At 42.0% G+C, this 19,085-nt stretch overlaps 1 protein-coding gene across 2 annotated transcripts in view; it reads left to right on the forward strand.

Moving 5' to 3' along the window:
* Pgm1 (phosphoglucomutase 1) overlaps window positions 1-19,085 on the forward strand; it is a 60,716-nt gene that overhangs the window by 14,408 nt on the left and 27,223 nt on the right. Inside the window, exon 1 of one of the 2 annotated variants that reach the window (XM_026408745.2) lies at window positions 13,313-14,016. The exons of the other annotated variant lie outside the window; for it this stretch is intronic. Within the exon in view, the coding sequence (XP_026264530.1) occupies window positions 13,717-14,016 (300 nt within the window). The 5' untranslated portion in view covers window positions 13,313-13,716. Of the gene's footprint in view, window positions 1-13,312; window positions 14,017-19,085 lie in introns of those variants that run through there. 2 annotated transcript variants of the gene reach the window in all.

Here is a 19,085-nt window from a genome sequence, read left to right on the forward strand (position 1 = left end):
ACAGAGCGGACTCCAGTTGAACCAGGAAGAGTAAGACATGAAGAACAGTCAGTCACCTCTGGGTACTATGTGAGCTAATACTCAACAACTAAGGAAATATCTGTGGGACCCTGGGATGGGGGAGAGAGAGAGAGAGAGAGAGAGAGAGAGAGAGAGAGAGAGAGAGAGAGAGAGTGTGTGTGTGTGTGTGTGCATGCATGCATAGTGTGGACAGCAAAGGCTTTCTGCAGGAGTCTGTTTTTCTCAGCAGACTCCCTGTCCAAAGCAGACCAGGCTGTCAAAAAAAAAAAAAAAAAAAAAAAGGAGAGATTTCTTAGGAGCATAGCTTCTTCGTTTTCATGACTGTAAGCAATCATTTTTTTTTCACAAACATACTTGAACTGATATATCCCAATTAGTATTGTATGCTACAAAATGGCCACTCTGGGAACCGTGCACTTACTGCGGTGATGCTTCCAATGCCCAGAGCATTTTGAAATTCCTCTGTGGGAATTATTTTTCAGCCAGTCGGTTTATGGGTCACCTAGGAAAAGAAGTCAGATTATTTTATAGTCATGCCTCATTTTTCACCTAAAACGATGTAACAAGATTTGATCACCCACTTTATTCATTAGATATGGCTCCAACCAATTTTTGTCTCTTCCCAAAGTTCAAGTCTATTCTCAAAGGATGAAATGTGTTATGACTGAGGACTTTGAAAGAAAGTGCCCCAGACAGGAAAGAAAAGACAGTTCACCCGAGAAGAGTGACTGTGATGTCAGCAATGTTTGGATAAATTTGCTGCTTCCCAAGGGGGTGTTTTTGAAAGCGAGGGTATTCATAGAGATGAATATGCTCTGGCGTAACTTTTCAGGTGAGTTCCCGTATGTGACGCCGTTTAAGCACACTGCCTGGAGAGGAGCTTAGAAGAGGGCTTCTGCTAGGGGAGACTGTGCCGTTCTGCTTTCCTCCTGCAGTCTGCTATGGTGGCTGGGGATACAGTTCTCTTCCACTCTAGTGAGCATCAAAACATGCTTTGGTTGGGCATTTTGGAGTTGTGCACAATGGGGAGATTTGTTTATAAAAAAGTAAACATCATGGCCAAACACTGGACCCTGACCTAGGAAGAGAGACCTGTCAGCTCTAAGCTACAGAAACAAAAACCCAATCATTAATCCCATGCCCACCTTGACTCACAGGGGTCTTGTGGTTGCAATGAGGCCAGAAAATGAGCTGGGATGACATAACTTGGTGGGGACAGAGAAAGGCCTTTTTGATTTAATTCTAAAATACGTTCCATGGCCTCCATGAGGCCTTTGAAGAATGCATTCTGTAGAGCCAGAAGAAATAACGATTTTAAAGAAAATTTTTAAAGGAAAACTAAGGGGAGATAAATGTAGAAAACTCAGATGGACTCAGAAGTAAGATTGACAGCCATCAGGAAAGTTAAACTTCCTGTCTGGGCTGGGCCACACAGTTGGCTCCAAGCTCTTTGTGGTCAAATATGTAAGAAAACCCACACAGTTCAGCATTGCTAGTTCCCCCACATGTAGATTTGATATGAAAAGAATAATAATACCTGCCTTGAAAGACTCACTTAAGAATGAAACAAAATTAGTGAAGCACTTATCATAATTCCCAACACAGTGTTTAGTAAATAGAAGATTCTGGTGATTCTAACAACTATTATGATTATTTCAAAATCCAAGGCCTTTGGAGGGTAGAGGTGGGGGGCAAGGAGATGGACCAAGTGAGGGTCTTCTGTGTCTGCTGCCACCTGTACTGCTTGGGTGTCCCTTTCTGACTTCATCCGAATGTTGTCTCTTGGATTTGATCTGCCAGGCAATTTGTAAAACTCAATTACAGGGCCAATGATTTGAGGCCGTCCCCTGGTTGGAGTCATGAGCTAGCAATAGAAAGCTCGGGATGGATGTTGCAGCATGGGTCTCTGATCCAGCCAGTGTTGTATAGATGGGAAGCTGCAAGGAGTGCATGCTGGCATGGCTGCAAATCTCCTGGACACACGGATTTGTTCATTCAGCAAGCACTGAACACTGTGTGTGCCAGACACTCTGGGAAGTGATTGGGAGTAAGACAAAGTCCTTGGTCTCAGGAGGCTCGTGCCAGCAGAGGAGATGGGCACAATGATGGGTAGTTACACAAACATGGTGTGAAGACCAGTATATTAATGCCCTGTGTCTGACGCAACAAGGGCCTTCAACAACAGAAGTTTATTTTTTTACCTTGTGGAGACTGGGAGTCAAAAGTCGAGGTGTTAGCAGTTCATGCTTTAGGGGCACATCTTTCCTTGCCACTTTTATTCTTTTAGAGACTCCAGGTGTTCCTTGGTTTTTGTCTGTATAATTCCAGGCTCTGTCTCTGACTTCACATGGTCTTCTCCATGTGTAGATGTCTTCTCTTCTGTTTCTTTTAAGTACCTTGTGGTTGAATTTAGGGCCACCTGGGTAATCCAGAATGATCTCACTTTAATATTTAAGTTTAGTTACATCCACAAATACAAGGTCAGAGACATAGGCTCTGAGTGGAACATAACTTTGTAGGGAAGAGAGGCTACCATTGAACCTATCACAGCTAACACGGGATGGGAACATAGAAGAGAACCACCCAGCACCACCAGGGTGGGTAAGGGAAGACCAATGGTGTCTTCACAAAGGAGGCAAAATGAAGAGGCACGAGGGGGCAAGTTAAGGTGGGGGGAGAGTGCAATCAATGCATACATCTAGTACCTCTGTGGCCTCATTTAAGCAGACGCTAATAACAATTGAAGAGAAGGTTTCAGAACTTCATCATCTACAGTGCTTCTGCCTCTGACATAATGCCAAGTGGAAGACGGGCTACTTGGTAGCACCCTGAATTTTACCAAATAAGTTTATAGTGATGAGTTGGAATTGAAGACTTTGGTTCAAACCTCAGTTTTACAATATGCTGTGGATTATCATGCACTCTGCTTTAACTTGTGTAAAATAGGAGTAATTCTAATTCCTGCCAAATCTGAGAGTTTTGTGAGAATCGAATGAAATAATATGTATGGAAAGATTTGGGGAACTCTGAGGTACAACCTAAATATGAGTTGTTATGATCGTTTTTTGAAATTCTATTGCATCAGCAAAGTCAGCCCACTGGACTAATTTAGTTATGTCAAAAACAAACCTTGACATTGCAGTTTTATCTTGCATTTCTCAAAGTCCATGTGCTAAAGTCTCAGATGAACTAAAAAGAAATCAAAAAAGTACAGACACCAGGCCATTTTTGAGGATCTTAGTGAGATAACAAAATTACTGCAGTATAATTTTGGGTGTCAGACAGAATGAGTTTGATTCCTGGGTTTGCTACTTATTAACTGTTTAATCTTGGGCAAATTGCTTGAACTCTTTATTCATTTGTGAAATTAAAACAATATGTCCTAGAGGTTTGTTTAGGAAATAATTAGAAAAGGCATACACGTTGCCTGCGTACGTGCTGTATACAGCAATGAGCAGGTTTCCCCACTGGGCCGTGGGGGTTTTGATGGGAAATATAGACACTTTAAACTCCTTGCTAAGCATCTTCTGGTCAGCTACTGCCTTCTCAATTTCACTTCTCTTTCCAGATTTGCCAAAGACCGCTCAAGATGCTCCACACCTGTTAACCTATAAATTTCAGAACAGTAGTGTTTTTCTCATGGAGAACATTTCATGCACAGGGGCTTGGAAACCTGTTAGGTTTTCATTAATATATCATTTGCTTGATACTCAGCTGTCTCGTCTAAAAAGAACACATCAGGCAGCCAAAAGTAAGCAGAATTGACCTTGGGTAGCTTAAGCACTGATCCCATCATACCCTTTAGGGTTTTAGGGTAGTGATTCTGGTAAATGGTTCGTTGGGTCTGCATGTTCCAGGAGCCTCTCCTGAACAGTATTTGAGTGATTGCTTTCTTTGTATCCTTCAAACAGTAACTGAGTTTGCTCAGTCATGTGCCAGGCATCTGGGACACACCCAAGACAGTCTCTGAGTGCCCACTGCAATGTGGTCTGAGAAATGCCTCCTTGGGATGGAAACCAAGGGAGGGGAGCGTGTGGGGTGGCCAGAAAAGTATCCCAGGTGAGATGTATTTGAGCCACATCCTGAAGGTTGATAAAAAGAGAGCCAGGACAAAGTCAAGACAGGGACAAGGAAAACTGTGTATAGAAGAAACAGTGCTTACAAAGCAAGGAGGCCATTCCTTGCCCTAGGCATTGAAGTCGCCTTGTCTCAGTGAGCACTGCTGGAGGAGGAGAGGCAGGCAGCCAGGGACAGGCCTCTGCACAGGTCCTTGACTGACCCCTGAAGCTTTCTTTTTTTCTCTTTTATTTTTGCAATTAATTTTAATTGTTGATGACATATAATAACTGTATATATTTATGGGATACAGTGTGATAATTTGACCCATGTTTACATAGTGTAATGGTCAAATCAGATCACATTAACATTTTTAACTTCATAAACATTTCTTTGTGTTGAGAATTACCAACTCCTCTATAGTTCTTTATAAAATGTTGAATAAATTATAAATTATAATCACATGCTGTAGAGCAGTAGCACTTACTCCTCTTATGTAAGTATGTATTGGAACCTTTGTCTACCTACCTCTCCTCCCCTCCCTTCCCTTCCTACCCTCAAGGGACAACTGTGCTACCCTCTGCTTCTAGAAGCTCAACTTCTTTAGCTTCCTCAGCTGAGTGTGAATGTGTGTGTGTGTGTGTGTGTGTGTGTGTGTGTTTATACCTGCCTTATCTCACTTAACATAATGTCCTTCAGTTCCATCCGTGTTGCCACAAATGATAGGATTTCATTCTTTTATGGCTGAATAATATTCCACTGTGTGCATATACCACATTTTCTTTATCCATTCTTCCACTGATGGAAACCTCAGTTGATTCTTTATCTTAATTTTTGCAAACAGTGACTGTAACACACATGCCAATAAGGCATCATTTCATTCCCTTTGGATGTTCAGCCAGTAGTGAGATTGCTGGATCATATGGTAGATAGATAGATTCCTTCCTCCCTCCCTCCCTCCCTCCCTCCCTTCCTTCCTTCCTTCCAACATTCCCACCAATAGTGCGTAGGAGTTCCCCTTCTGCATCCTCATCAGCACATGTTATCCCCAGGCTTTTTTTTTTCTTTTTTATATAAAAGTCCAACCCAAGGCCAGGCTAAGAATTACCTCATGGCCTCAAGGGGGAAGGGAGAGTCTTGGAGACAAAAATTAGCAAAAGCTAAAAAACAGTATGTGGGAGACTGGGTCACAGTACTGCATTAAAGCTTTTATAGTTTGCTGCAAGTCTTTCTTTAACCAATGAATGCTACACGTTTGCATGTGACCTGATAGCTTCATTGGAGTGAGCTTTTTTACTTGGGTTGGTTGATCTGAATCCATATTGTAGAATAACTGAAATATGTACAGTTCATTTACTTAAGTTACATGTTTAAAGATGCAAGAAAAATCTCACCACACACACACACACACACACACACACACACACACACATACACACACACACACACACACATGCAGCATGGCTCTTTTGTTTATGGATCTCACTCTAATACTGTCGACAGGGCAGGGACATTGGGTCTGGTGTGACCCTCTTTTCGCATTTCCTTTGGTCTCCATCTCTCACTCCCACAAACCACTTCTCTGCCCCACGTTGAAGAGTGCCACGAAGACTTCTCCTTGGTCTCTGCCTGCTACATCCAGTGGTCTGCTCAGGAGTGGTGTGACAGGACTGCTGGAGCCACAAGTGTCCTCATCCTTAAGATGGGGGCTGAGAATAACAGCATTGGCCTTACAAAGTGGAGTAAAACTTAACTGAGTGAATGCCCGCAGAGCACTGGAAACAATGCCCAGCACCATGGGACCTACTGGACCATCTCCTCCAACACACAGCCTTAAAGAGCTACCATTGTCCCTACTTTATAAATAAGAATGCTAAGGGCCAGTGAGGACAGACACAGCTAAAAGGTGCTAGAAGAATTGAGACCCAGGCCTGTGTGATCCAGAGCCCTCTCGTTACAGCAGGGCTGTGCTTGACTCATCTTTAGGTCCCTGCCTTCCCGTTTCCCTTTCTCAGGAGCCTGGCCCCTTGGAGAAGTTTGAACAGTGTTTATCCCACAGGCCAGCCAGTAGCGTCGATTCTGTCCTGCCTGGCCTCACCTGCTCTTGAAAGCAGGAGATGGGTTAGAAGAATGCAGCCCTTCTCAATATCTCATCCTATTTTGGGTCATTTGGATAACATTAGGGAGTGGCTAGTGTATGTTCTGATGTTGGGATAGGCACTTTCCTTGCCTTTTCTCATGCACATCCAGAACTTGTTAAGAGAAGTTTCATTGTTCCTGCTTTATAGAAACTCAGGCTCACAAACACCCCATAGAAAGGATGGTTCCTCTCTGTGGCCACCTTCATTCACTTTCTTTGCAGCAGGATGTCCCAGTGAGGCCAGACCATATAATTGGAAAAGAGTTTCTAATCATGAGATGGACAGATAATGTCAACATTTCTTCTCTCTTCTTTAAAGCCTAGAAATACTGCCGCATTTTAATGCATTGATAGAGGACCAGCCATTGCCTACCATAAAACATAATGAGGCACAATTCCTATCGAAATGTTGATGAAGGGGGACCCCTAGAGTTGTGCAAGTCGGCTGTTCTGGGAGGGAGTCTCTGCCACCAGTTGTCTGGTCCCCTGGTGGGGCTTCAGAAATTCTGTGTTTTTCCGTTTTCCACCACAAGAGGGAAGCATATAACTGTGAATGATTTGAAACTAAAGCCATTTTTTTTTTTAGTTAGACCTCTTTTTTCCCTATTATTTTTTGAATTAGTGATGTATAATAATTGTCATATTTATGGGGTACAGTGTGATAATTCAATACATGTATACAGTGTGCAATGATAAAATCCTTGTTTTTAGCAATTCCTTCTCCTTAAGCATTGCTATCATTTCTTTGTTGGGAAGCTTTGAACTTGGACCTCCTTTTTACCAAAAAATTTTAATACTTAGCCCCTGGTAGTAACCAGAATGTGGAAAATTCTTTTGTTACTTCAAATGAATCTTCTTACAGCATTTCAATGAAAATTTCCTTGAGAATACTTCAAAAAGGAAATAAAAATTTCGGATAAAAAATTCATAGAACCATATAAATGACTGTTTTTCTTGGTCAAGGTGGCTGAATACTGGTCATTTCTAATGAAAACAGGAGTCTTCTCCTGGGCATTACTTAGGAAGAGGGTTCCCAAGCTCTGTGCAGCTTTGGGCTTTGGAGACAGTTTTGAGACTTGTTATAGGACATCTGTGCAGATGGAGATGCTGTCCACATTTCACTCAGTGCCCCTAGAAGCTCCTAGGTGAGCTCTCGTTACCCTTGACTTGTTTGAATGATTTTGGAATTACCTACCTTTCCTATACCCAAAGTTTCTCAGAGGAGAGGTGGAGGGAGTTTTCTCCTTGCTTATCTGGGGCAGCAGATCGAGGCTGACCCAGGGCTGACAAACAGGACTGGGCACTACAGAGTCCTGGTCAACTTTGCTGAGAGACAGAGGTGGATGCAAGTAACTGCAGTCTAGTCAGATTACAGGGAGCTGCTAGGAGGACTGCCCTGTGAGGCTGGGCCTCCTGAAGGCCAAGGGCAGAGTGGGTGGTGGGTCTCTGGAGAGCCTGAGCCAGTGGAGCCCAGGCAGCTGCTGTCTCTGGTCTGTTGACCTCAGCACATCTACTTTGTTTTTGTCTCCTTCTGTTAGTACACTTGTTGATGTAACTTGGAGGTGTGTGTGTGTGTGTGTGTGTGTGTGTGTGTGAGAGAGAGAGAGAGAGAGAGAGAGAGAGAGAGAGGGAGAGAGAGAGCGCTTTTATTTACAAACTCATTTATTTAAACTGCTATGAATACTTAGTGTTTATTTTCTCTTAAATTCTTTGTCTAACAGTAACACTTAAAGTATTTGAGTTGTTCCTATATGATCTAATAATGAGAATGGCAGATACTTGTCAAGGGAAGCATATACCAGCCTTGCTTTTAGAACTTTCTATATACAGTCAGCCCCCCATATGTGCAGATTCTGCTTTGGTAGATTCAACCAACCTTGCACCAAAAATATTTTTTAAAATGCCTCTATTCTGAATATATACAGAGTTTTTGTTATTCCCTAAAGAATAGAGTATAACAACTATTTACATAGCATTTACATGTGTTAGATATTATAAATAATCTAGAGATGATTGTTTATAATAATAAGTTATATGAAATACTAAGGGACTTGAACATCTCATATAAGGGACTTGAACATCTGCAGATTTTGGTATCCTCAGGGGTTCCTGGAACCAGAACCCAGGTGTCAAGGGATGACTCTTACCTCATTCAATCATGACTATAAGAACAAGTGAGATAGGGGAACTGTTATTATCCTATTTTACAGATGAGGGAAATGGAAGCACAGAGAAGTTAAATAACTTGTCCAAAGTCATATAGGTAGGAATTGGTAGAACTGAGATTCTGTGAATCTGTGAATCTGGCTTAAAAGACCATTTCCTTAAATACTACAGTATACTGTCTGCATCTAATGGGTTAAGCTTGCAGCACATTCCATATTTTCTTGAATGTTCCACTAGTGTTTGTAATTTTGATAAAATCCTCTTACCCTGTTAAGCTTAAAATTGCAAGTCTAAGTACATTACTCAACTGTTTATTATAAACTGCAACCACAAGGCAAATAGATAAGCTAATATCCCAAATTTCTTAAATGTCCTTATAATACTAAAATACCTAGATTCCCCCTAAACTTACTCCAAGAATATTAATAGGGTTAAACATCCCTGATCCAAAAATCTGAAGGCCAGAATGTTCCAAGATCTGAAACTTTTTAAGCACCAACTTGACACCACACATGGAAAATTCCATGTCTGACCTCGTGTGCCACGTCGCAGTGAAAATACAGGTGCACTAAAAATAATGTATAAAATTATTTTCTGGCTATGTGTATAAGGTATATGTGAGACATAAATGAATTTCATGTTTACACTTGGGTCCCACCCCCAAGATATATCATTACAGAGATACAGATATTAAAAAAAAAAATCTGAAATCCGAAACACTTCTGGCCCCAAGTATTTCAAACAAGGAATACTCAACCTGTACTCTAAGTTTGATTTATCATCTTTAAGCTGTGAGATATACTTCAACATTTCTATGCTTTATTCTAAATCTGTTTAAAAATGACTACTTAAAAAAATTCTCTTACCCCAGTAATTAGGAATTATCTTTTCAGTTGAATTGGGGTCACAGCATTAGCTGGAGGAGGTACGTCTTGGCCAGAGATGTGGATGTGGAGCACCCTGATCCAGAACACCAGTGCCAATAGGTAGGCTCAAGTGACCTGTGTTCCCAGCATATCTCCCCTAATTCCCGTGTCTGAATGTCAATACCAGCTCGAGAAGATTCATCCAACCTATTTTCTGCTTCATTCTATTCTGAATGCTTTTCTGATCTTCCTACACATCAGAGCCACGATACCTAGAGATGTATAGATGATGCAGAGTTGGAGCCTGCACAGCTCTCGTGTGTCCTCATGCATCATCTGGCTGTGAGGATCAATTCTGTGAATTTTCTCATGACATGACTGTTTTGGCCCTCCACCCTCCTCATTTGTCTTATCTTCCTGGTTCAAGGGCTAACTGAATCTGGGGAACAGTTCTCAGATGGGGGACAGTTCTCAGAGAAGAAAAAGAATGAGTAGAAGACACTACATGCTTCAAGGAGTCATTTGGGACTTCTCTTCATTTTGGTGGGAAGAAGCAACAGTGCTCAAACTGGCCCATGGACTGAAGGTTGAAGCTGGTATACAGATGGCCAGCAGAAGAATAGTGCTGGACAGGATCACATTGGCCAGGATCCTTAATGTCTCAGCTCAGGAAGAATGCTTGGTTAATTTACAAGCATTGGCTCATCTTTTTTTCAGCCTCTCCTTGTGCAAGTTATTTGCTGCACCACCACTGGCCATTCAAGTTTCCAAAAACATTGGTTTAGATCTTTTCTGCCTACCTTTTGTATAGCTCCTCACGCCCATAAAATGAATTTTAGTATGGTTCATGTGACTCCATAGCCTTACTACAGCTTCTCCAGTCTTGTCCCTGTCCCCACAATCTTTTGAAAGCCACTACTCTATAAATTCATCTCTAGGATGGTACTAAGGCCACCACACCAAGGTGGCTTCTTTCTGATGTGAACTTCTTGAGAACAAAAGCCCATCCATCTTTGCTTCTGTCTCCATCCACATTCAGGACGTGCAAAACAATCATGACTTCATATCGTGACATCATGTTCTAGTTCACAAGAGCTTACCTCAACATATGGTGAGGTGATCTCCACTGAAACCTTGTGAGGCAGGTTTTATGATCCCATTTTAGAGATGAAGAAACAGGCTGGGAGAGGTGACAATCTACTGTGTGTCAGGAACAGGCCTGAGGGTTTTAGGTTTACCTGTTTCAGTTGAGAGCTGGCCCCATTTTACAGACTCAGTTCAGTTAAATTACTTGTTCAAGAATTGTACCTTTCATATCTCACAGAGTCTTTGAGCCTTGTTAGTGTCTGGCTCCTCAACCTGTGTTCTCTCCACAGACTCCAGTTCCTGGGGCTGGCATTAGCTGCATGCTGAGTTACTGTTGGTTGGAGAAATGATGACTTATTTCCTAGTACTGGGGACAAACACTCAAGTACTCAGGTCTGCACCTAAGACCAGCACAAGGATAGGGCCTGGGGCTGGGGGTCTGAGGAACCCTGATGCTTGCTGTTAGCCAAATTAGTAGCCTGCTTTCTAGTGCTTGTGCCCAGAGATAGGAAATAAGGTTAGTGTTTCCATACCCTATGCCCTTTCCCCTGATAGTTCCTAAGAAAGAACCCTTGATGTGAAGAGATGAACCCAGTGCACCCTGGGTGCAGCCCTCATGCAGGGCCTGGGATTCAAATACATATTTATTGACAGACAGAAAGAATTGGCAAGTCTATAGCTTCTGCCGCATCCCGCTAGGAAGGTATCTTTGCTGATGAGGACAGAGCTATCTTTGCAAGGCCAGGAGCTGGGAGCGAAGGGGTTCATAACTCTGCCATTTGTGAAATTGATTGGACCCAAGACCAGTATGAAAGTTCCTTGTCTGGAGGGAGTAATCCTTAAATCCCCCATATGGTTTAAATGTAATTTGTGTCATTGTGAAGGAGTACTGGCAACGCAGGCGAATTCATTAGGCCAAATTGGGCTCGCTATGCTCGACAGTAACGTTTCTGAAGATGAAGTTCAACCTTTGCTGGAGAGCTAAAACAAATGAGTTTCTTAATAGCTGCCCCACTTAGTCCGTGCGTCTTAGGAAACTTAATGTTTTTAATGCCTCTTCTTTTTTACCATACTTCACAGTCCATCTACCATTGCTGCTTCTGGTAATATTTTTATATGGGGTTGAGTTCTATGGTGTCCATAAAATTATGTCTCAGCCCAGTTTTAGAACAGAGTCTTTCTGGGGTAAGGACTGTGTCCTTCTGGTTTCCTTTTGCATATAGACACACACCAGGATATTATATGGACGTGCTCAGAACATTACTTTTATAATTCCGGCTTCTATGGAACTTCCTAAAAGTACCAGGGACATGCTGGAATGTGATGTGTTGGGTGGGCAGAGAAGTTTTCTTGGAGGATGTTGGAGCACTTTTGTGTCTGGGTTTACTCCAAATCTACCCTGAAACTTTGAGGTCTCATTAGGAAAACTGCCAGTGACATGGTTGGTTTCTCTATAATTCCAATGAAGAGATTATTAAAGTAATATTTCATAAATCTGGATCTCTTATTGAATAGATCCTGACACGTTTATCAGCCTGATTTGCAAGCCTTTGTCAAACCAGAGAAAATTTGGCACCGAATATTAAAAATATGAATTAAAAAAAGCATTTGTAGCAAGTTGGAAAATCATGAGCATGGAAACTATTAATAAAGTGAGCTTGTTTTGTAAGCTTAATTTCTAAAGAATTTTACTTTTGAAACTAAATAAGAGCCCTAAATAAGCTGTAAAAAGTAGCTGTGTTTTAACTGGCTGGTTTCCAACTTAATAGGTGTGTCTTGTGAATTGTTTTTCTTGAGGTGTTCCCTGCACTTGGACCAGCCCCATTTGTCATTTGAAGGGGACTGGGCTCCCTCACCAGAGGCCTGCTTTCTGCATGAGCTCTGCGGGTCTTGTGCACGCAGCTCCAGCACACAGGGCTGTTCTTCCTGGAGAGGACAGTTGGCTGCCCTCAGAGCCTGTCGACTGTCAGAACTTGCTTGACACATTAGTAGGAAAATATCAGATTTTGTTTTTTAGGGATGATTCATTTTTCCCTTGAAAACCTTGACTCATCACATGTCAGACTTCCCAGACATGCCGTATGACTAGTCCTCGTTTGGTTTTTAAGCATCCTGAACAAGTCTGCCAAAACTTTGACAACAGAGCTCCTTAACTGGCAACTTCTGCTGACCCAGATAAAGAACACATGCATATATTTAAATGGATTATTAAGAAAACTTCAGGGCTCACGTGGGATTGGATATTAAATTTATTCAGGTAAAATGTCTTTAAACATGGGGCTGGGGATATATCTTAGTTGGTAGAGTGCTTGCCTTGAATGCACAAGGTCCTGGCTGGGTTCATCCCCAGCACCACCACCTAAATAAATAAATAAAAGTCTTTAAACATTTTAGGTTCTTCAAATGAAAAAGACAAACTGCTTCACTAAATATATTTCCTTGAAAGTCAAGTCTACTTAAAACAAAAAAATTTAATCTGATGTTCATATTATTTTTCTAAATAATAATTTGAACCCAACCTCATGCGCTCAGAAAAATACATTTTTTTTTACCTCTTTCTGCTTAAATTTCTCAAGGATTTGGTGCATCCTCATCCTCACTTTTTTTGTAAATTTCAGGGAATGAACAAGCCTCTGATCACTCAGTGCATATTTGTAGGGATCTGTTCTTCCAGAACTGAATGCTCTTTAAAATTCTTGGTGGCTAATGAATAAACCCATTCTGTTAGATGATTTTCCCCCTTCTACGTGGGACTGCATGTAGAAAGTAAAGAATCCCTTGGGTATCAAAATGACAGTGATATGAAAAAACCAGAGGTCACTGAGATCCCTCACATCCATTTTAAGATTGACCTTTAACTTGCTAGATGGCACAGAGCAACTTTAGCAGCAGATGGCCTCAGTGATGAGTGCCCAGAGGCTCCAGTTTACGGGGTGACAGCAGCAGTGAGAGCCGCACCAGGTGTCCTGTTCATGAACCTGCTTCATGGAGCTGTGATTGCCCTGAGTGGAGTCTGGCAGCCAGCTGGTGTTTGTGACTGAGGTCTGCTGTATGCAGCACTTGGGGGCTGTCTCTGCCCTAACAGGAAGCGAGGCAAAAATAATTGAAGGGTATTTGCCTTGGTTATGTGGGCAGAAGTATCCTCATCAAAACAACTTTGAAGGTTGCTTCGTGGGTGTGAGTGTGGGTGGGCGTGTGTCCCGTAACTTTTTCATAAGGGACAACAACCATAAGGGACTAATCACGTGTCCTCATTGAGAGAGATCATCCAGGCAAAACCTCTGTCAGTTGTCCAGACACTGTTGTAGCTGCGGAGTGGACAGACTATCTTGAATCTGGAGGATCCTCGACTACTTTCTGGACAAGTGGTGGAAATGAAAGATGAGTGATTTTGAAGAATGGATTTCTGGGACATATAGAAAAATGGAAGAAGGTCCTCTCCCACTGATGACTTTTGCTACAGCTCCCTACCACGACCAGAAACCAGGAACCAGTGGATTACGGAAGAAAGCTTATTATTTTGAGGCAAAGCCATGCTATCTGGAGAATTTCATTCAGAGTATATTTTTTTCCATAGACCTAAAAGATCGCCAGGGATCATCACTGGTGGTTGGTGGCGATGGGCGGTATTTTAATAAATCCGCAATAGAAACAATAGTGCAGATGGCAGCTGCCAATGGGGTTGGTATATGATAAGTGTTGCTATGTCTCCGGCTCTCCAAGTAACCTCTTGATTTTGCAGAAATATACAAATGTACAAAGATTTGTATGTGGTATCTTCCTCACTTCTATTAACATTCACTTAAATTTCACTGTGACTTCAGAGATGAAATGTTGTGGTTATCCTACAGAATTCCTTTAGTTCCATTGGGATCTGGGAATGTAAGTTCAGCTTCATCTGCGTTGTGCTCTGTCCCTGCTGCTTGCAAAGTACCTGTTGCTTTTTAGACATCTGAAGCACACTCCTGGCCTTAAGCTTTTGTGTCTACATTCTAACTAGTTTCAAGGGGCACCCTTGTCCTACGTAAGGGGACTGTGATGAATGGTGGAGAGAGGAGGGTTTGGTGTTCTTTCAATGGCTTCCTTGTTGAAGTTCAGTCACTTGTCAAACAGGAAAACAAAAGCCAGGGCGTGCTGTTGTTTATGGATCCCAGTAGCCAAGCAGAAACGCAAGGAGGGGACTGGAAAATGTTAGGTGTGAGCCTTCCAAGAGGACCTGTTACAGAAGGACCTGCTTATAATGACCTCAGACACAAAGAGGTCCTGTGTGGGTGAATTTGTGCAGCAGGGTAGAGATAATAGCTCCTGTAAGACTATAATGAAAGTAGGCCCTGCTGCAGCTCTGCAGCATGAAAAAGCATGTTGGCTGGATTAATCTGAAGGAATTTTGCACCAGACAGCACTCATCCTATAATCTAGCAGTTTGTACAGCCCCCTCATCTACAGGAAGGTGGGCATTGGGATGTGGCAGTTTTTTCCTCTGTGGGACCAAAAAAATATTTTCAGTGTTTTAGATAATGCTTAGCAAGAATTTGGAGCACTCAGTCCTTCAGTGCTTGTACATCTTAAAATCTGTTGTGTTTCTTTTCCAGAAGAGATTCTGGTTCTGAGAACATAAAATTCAGCACTGCAACCAAATTTGTCGGGCATTCATTTTCAGTCTATTTTAATAATATGCCACACAGGTGTGTTTGCCAAAACCAAAATTAAAAAAAAACAAAAAACACCAAACTAGATTTAAAAGTGTTTGTGGATCCTATTGTTTATAATTCGAGGTTTCCTTTGGTACTGGTTCAGAATCTGAATGCTTTTCATGTAGAAATTGCTGATAAAGCACTCAAATATGAAATTATTATGAAGCATACACATTTTTAAGATAAAATGTGACGTGTCGTAAATTTCATCTTTGAGGAGAGCCGCACAGGGAACAGTATTAAGATGCTTTTAATCTTTTGAGAGGGACGAATGGAACATTATTTCTCCGTGTAGATCGGGGCTGTTGAGGGGATCTGGTACACTGTCCCCTTTGCTGTGATATATTTGGCTTCATTTCATCTTTGTGTGGAGCTGAAGGGTGTGGAAGAGGTGGGAGGAATGTGTAATTCAGGCAGACCCTATGGACATGCTCAGATTTACTGTCTGAAGGTTTGCTAAATAATACATTTAAGGGATAATAATTGACTAAATACGTAACTGCCTATTTGTTAGAGCTGCCACAGCCCAAGTAGTATTTTCAAATCTTTTCAAGGACATTCGTTATTAAGAATAGCGTTACATTTAGAGCAGTCATGCTGGCCACCTGAATCACTTGAAATGTTTAGTGGACTGTTAAAGCACTTTAATCTGATAAAAGCTGTGAATTTCTACAAGGTTTGGTTTCCCCTTTTTCTAACATAGCCTAAATTCTCACTGTTTTAATTTACTTTTGGTTGTGGGTAGGGTTGCAGGGAGAAAATGTCAAAAGAAGGGAGGATAATTATTGCTGCAGATTTTTGCAAAAGGCAGTGTTCCTCACCTTTGTCGGTACCCACTCTGCCCAAGAGCTGATTTGTGGAGGATGCTCAAGCTAGTGAACTAAATGGAGACCCCTTCATTATCCCCCCCCCCCCCAGCCTCGGCTTTGGTATACTTTTATCTGGTGGAGTATAGAATATAATTAGCCTTCCTTGGAAGTTTCTCTTTGTTCTTATTTGCATGCATTTGAATCTACTTCAGTGGGTCCTGATCAGAGTGTTGGTAGGTCACTCTGTCCCCAGAGCTCTGAATTTAGAGGAACGTTTATGACTAGCAGGACAATGGGACTGGAGCTTGGTGTGTGAGGAAACACAAAACACCAAGCCCTATTTTCAGTGAAGAGAGAATTGAACCCTTGGCTCCCTGCTATGCTTGACTGTGGAATGTGGGCAACAGGAGGGTGCCGGAAAGGGACCCCCAGAGGCCATGTGGTGAGAGACTCCCAGCTCCAACCTGGGGATTCTCTCTAGCACGGGAGCTGGGGTAGGTGATATCCCCATAACATCAGATTTTCATTTTAACAGTCTTCCGTGTAAAGTGGCATTAATTACCTTTCCAATTCTGGGCAACCATTACTGCCATCCATCTCCAGGACTTTTCCATCATCCCAAATAGAAACTCTGCGCTCATAAAACAGTCACTCCCCATGGTCCCTGCCCCCAGCACCTCGTAACCTCCATCCCACTCTGTCTCTGATTTGCATATTCTGAGTCCCTCGTGGAAGTGAAATCATCTACTGCTTGTCCTTTTGTGTGAGGCTTATTTCACTTGGCAGGATGTTTTCAAGGTTCATCCACATTGTAACATGGATCAGAATTTCATTCCCTTTGTGAGTTTTAAAAGGAATATTTCTCCCAAGTATGTTCCTCCATTTGTATCCATGTCCATAGATAGCAATGCCATCTTTGAATATGGCAACCAATTTTTAAAAATCTAGTTGTAGTAAAAACACAATAAAATCTGCCATCTTAGCCACTTTAACATACAGTTCAGCAGCATTTACTGTAGTGACACTCTTGTGCAACACAGCTATAGAACTTTTCATCTTGCCACACTGCAACTCTGCAGCTGTTGAACAGCTCCCACTTCTGCCTCCCCTGAGCTCCTAGAAACCACCCTTCCTTTCTGTTTTTGTGAGCTTATCTCCACTAGGTACCTCAGCAAGTGGAATCCTGCAGTATTTGTCCTTTTGTGACTAGCTTATTTCACATAGTTTCATATATTCTTTTTTTTTTTTAGTCTCTCTCCACTTCTTCATACTTTCCCATGGGTTTCCTTCTCTTTCAAAGCTGAATCATACTTGTATGCATATGCAGCATCTTGGTTAGCTGTACATCTTAGGAAGGGTGTGTGGGTTGTTTCCACCTTTTGACTATTGTGAATGATGCTGCTTTGAGCACTGATGTTGGTTTTTTTTTTTTTTTTGCCAAGGAATTGAATGCAGGGTGCTTAGCCACGGAGCCACATTCCCCAAACATTTTTTTAAAAAAATTTTTAGCATGACATTTGCCATCTTTAAAAAAAAAAATCTAATCGTTTTACTTTATCATGACCAGAAACTGAAGACTTTGTTTATGAATGACTGTTTTTTTTCTTATTTAGTTATTCTTTTTAGTTATTACATGGCAGTAGAATATTTTGACATATCACACACACATGGAGTATAACTTCCCATTCTTATGGTTTTACATGATACAGAGTTACACTGGTAGCGTATACATGAACATGGGAATGTTATGTGCCATGCATTCTGCTGTCTTTCCCAATCCCATCCTCCCTCCCTTTCCCCCATTCCCAGCCCTTTAAAAGTTTTATTTAGAGACAGGGTCTCACTGAGTTGCCTTGGACCTCACTAAGTTGCTGAGGATGGCTTTGAACCCATAATCCTCCTAATCCTCTGGGGAGCATTGGTATTTATGGGTCTGTTGAGTCCTTTCAATTCTTTTTTTTTAATTTCTTCATTTTAGATATTCATGAGAGTAGGGTATATTTTGACATATTATACATACATGGAGTATAACTTATTCTAATTAGATCCCATTCTTGTGATTATACGTGATGTAGAGTTTCATTGTTCATGTATTCATTGGTTTTAATTCTTCAGGGATATATACTTAGAAGTGGATTTTTTGGATCATACAGTACAGGGAAGGGTTTTTGAAGAGAGGGGTACAGAATTATGGTTAGAAAATTAAACTAGGTGGTCCTGAGTAGTTGGGATGGTCTCAGCCTAGGAGAAGAAGGGAGGTTCAGGTGAGAGAGAGGCTTGGGAGTTTGGATTAAGAGTTGTTACCATGGTGAGCCGGGCATGGTGGTGCACACCTGTAATCCCAGTGGCTCAGGAAGCTGAGGCATGAAGATCGCAAGTTCAAAGCCAACCTCGGCAACAATGAAGCTCTAAGCAACTCAGTAAGACCCTGTCTCTAAATAAAATACAAAATAGGGCTGGGCATGTGGCTCAATTGTTGATTGCCCCCGATTTCAATCTCCGGTACCAAAAAAAAAAAAAAAAAAAAAAACCAAAAAACTGTTATGATGGTTCGGGCATCTTTAAGGAAAAGACAGTCGTGGAACATATCGTCCCTATGTGAAATTGAGGTGTGATATTCCTGAGGGTAACTCACAGAACCAGTCTGCTTTGGGAGGGAAGTGCTTTGACTAGATGTACCCCTTCTTAAGCCAGGGAAAAAGGGTGAGGTGACCATGGGTTTTCCTTGCCTCTGTCTCTCCTTATTACTCTTACCTGGAGGCATTATCCCCTCAGCCTAGGACTATTGCTTACTACAGTTCTCACCAAAGAATGGTAGAATTAAGGGGTGACTTGGGTGGGATAGCTTAATATTCATGAGCCTCTCCTTTCACATCAAATATATACAAGATCTAAGTTAGTGTGCTTGATGTGCAAAGACAATTTTCAGATAATGCCACCAGCCACTGTGGCTGATTAAGTTGCCACCCCTAAACTCCTCTAATAGAAATTCAGGAAGTGCCCGACTCTAGACTTTTATTCTCATTACAACCACAGGAGGAAACTCCTGGAAGGGTGAGATGTCACTCCTCCCACTGTGTGGAGTGAGGAGGCTTCAGTGCCTTCTCTGCCATGACACACTTGCTGTGTGGCCTTGTCCTCTCTCCCAGCATCTGCCGTGGCCCCTTTCCATCTGTGCCTCTTACCGTTGGTGTTGGATGGGTGGGAGAGAGGGAACAGGCAGGGTCTGCTGTGCATGGTACATGGG

Source organism: Urocitellus parryii, chromosome 11 (assembly GCF_045843805.1).
Source record: "Urocitellus parryii isolate mUroPar1 chromosome 11, mUroPar1.hap1, whole genome shotgun sequence".
NCBI lineage: Eukaryota > Metazoa > Chordata > Mammalia > Rodentia > Sciuridae > Urocitellus > Urocitellus parryii.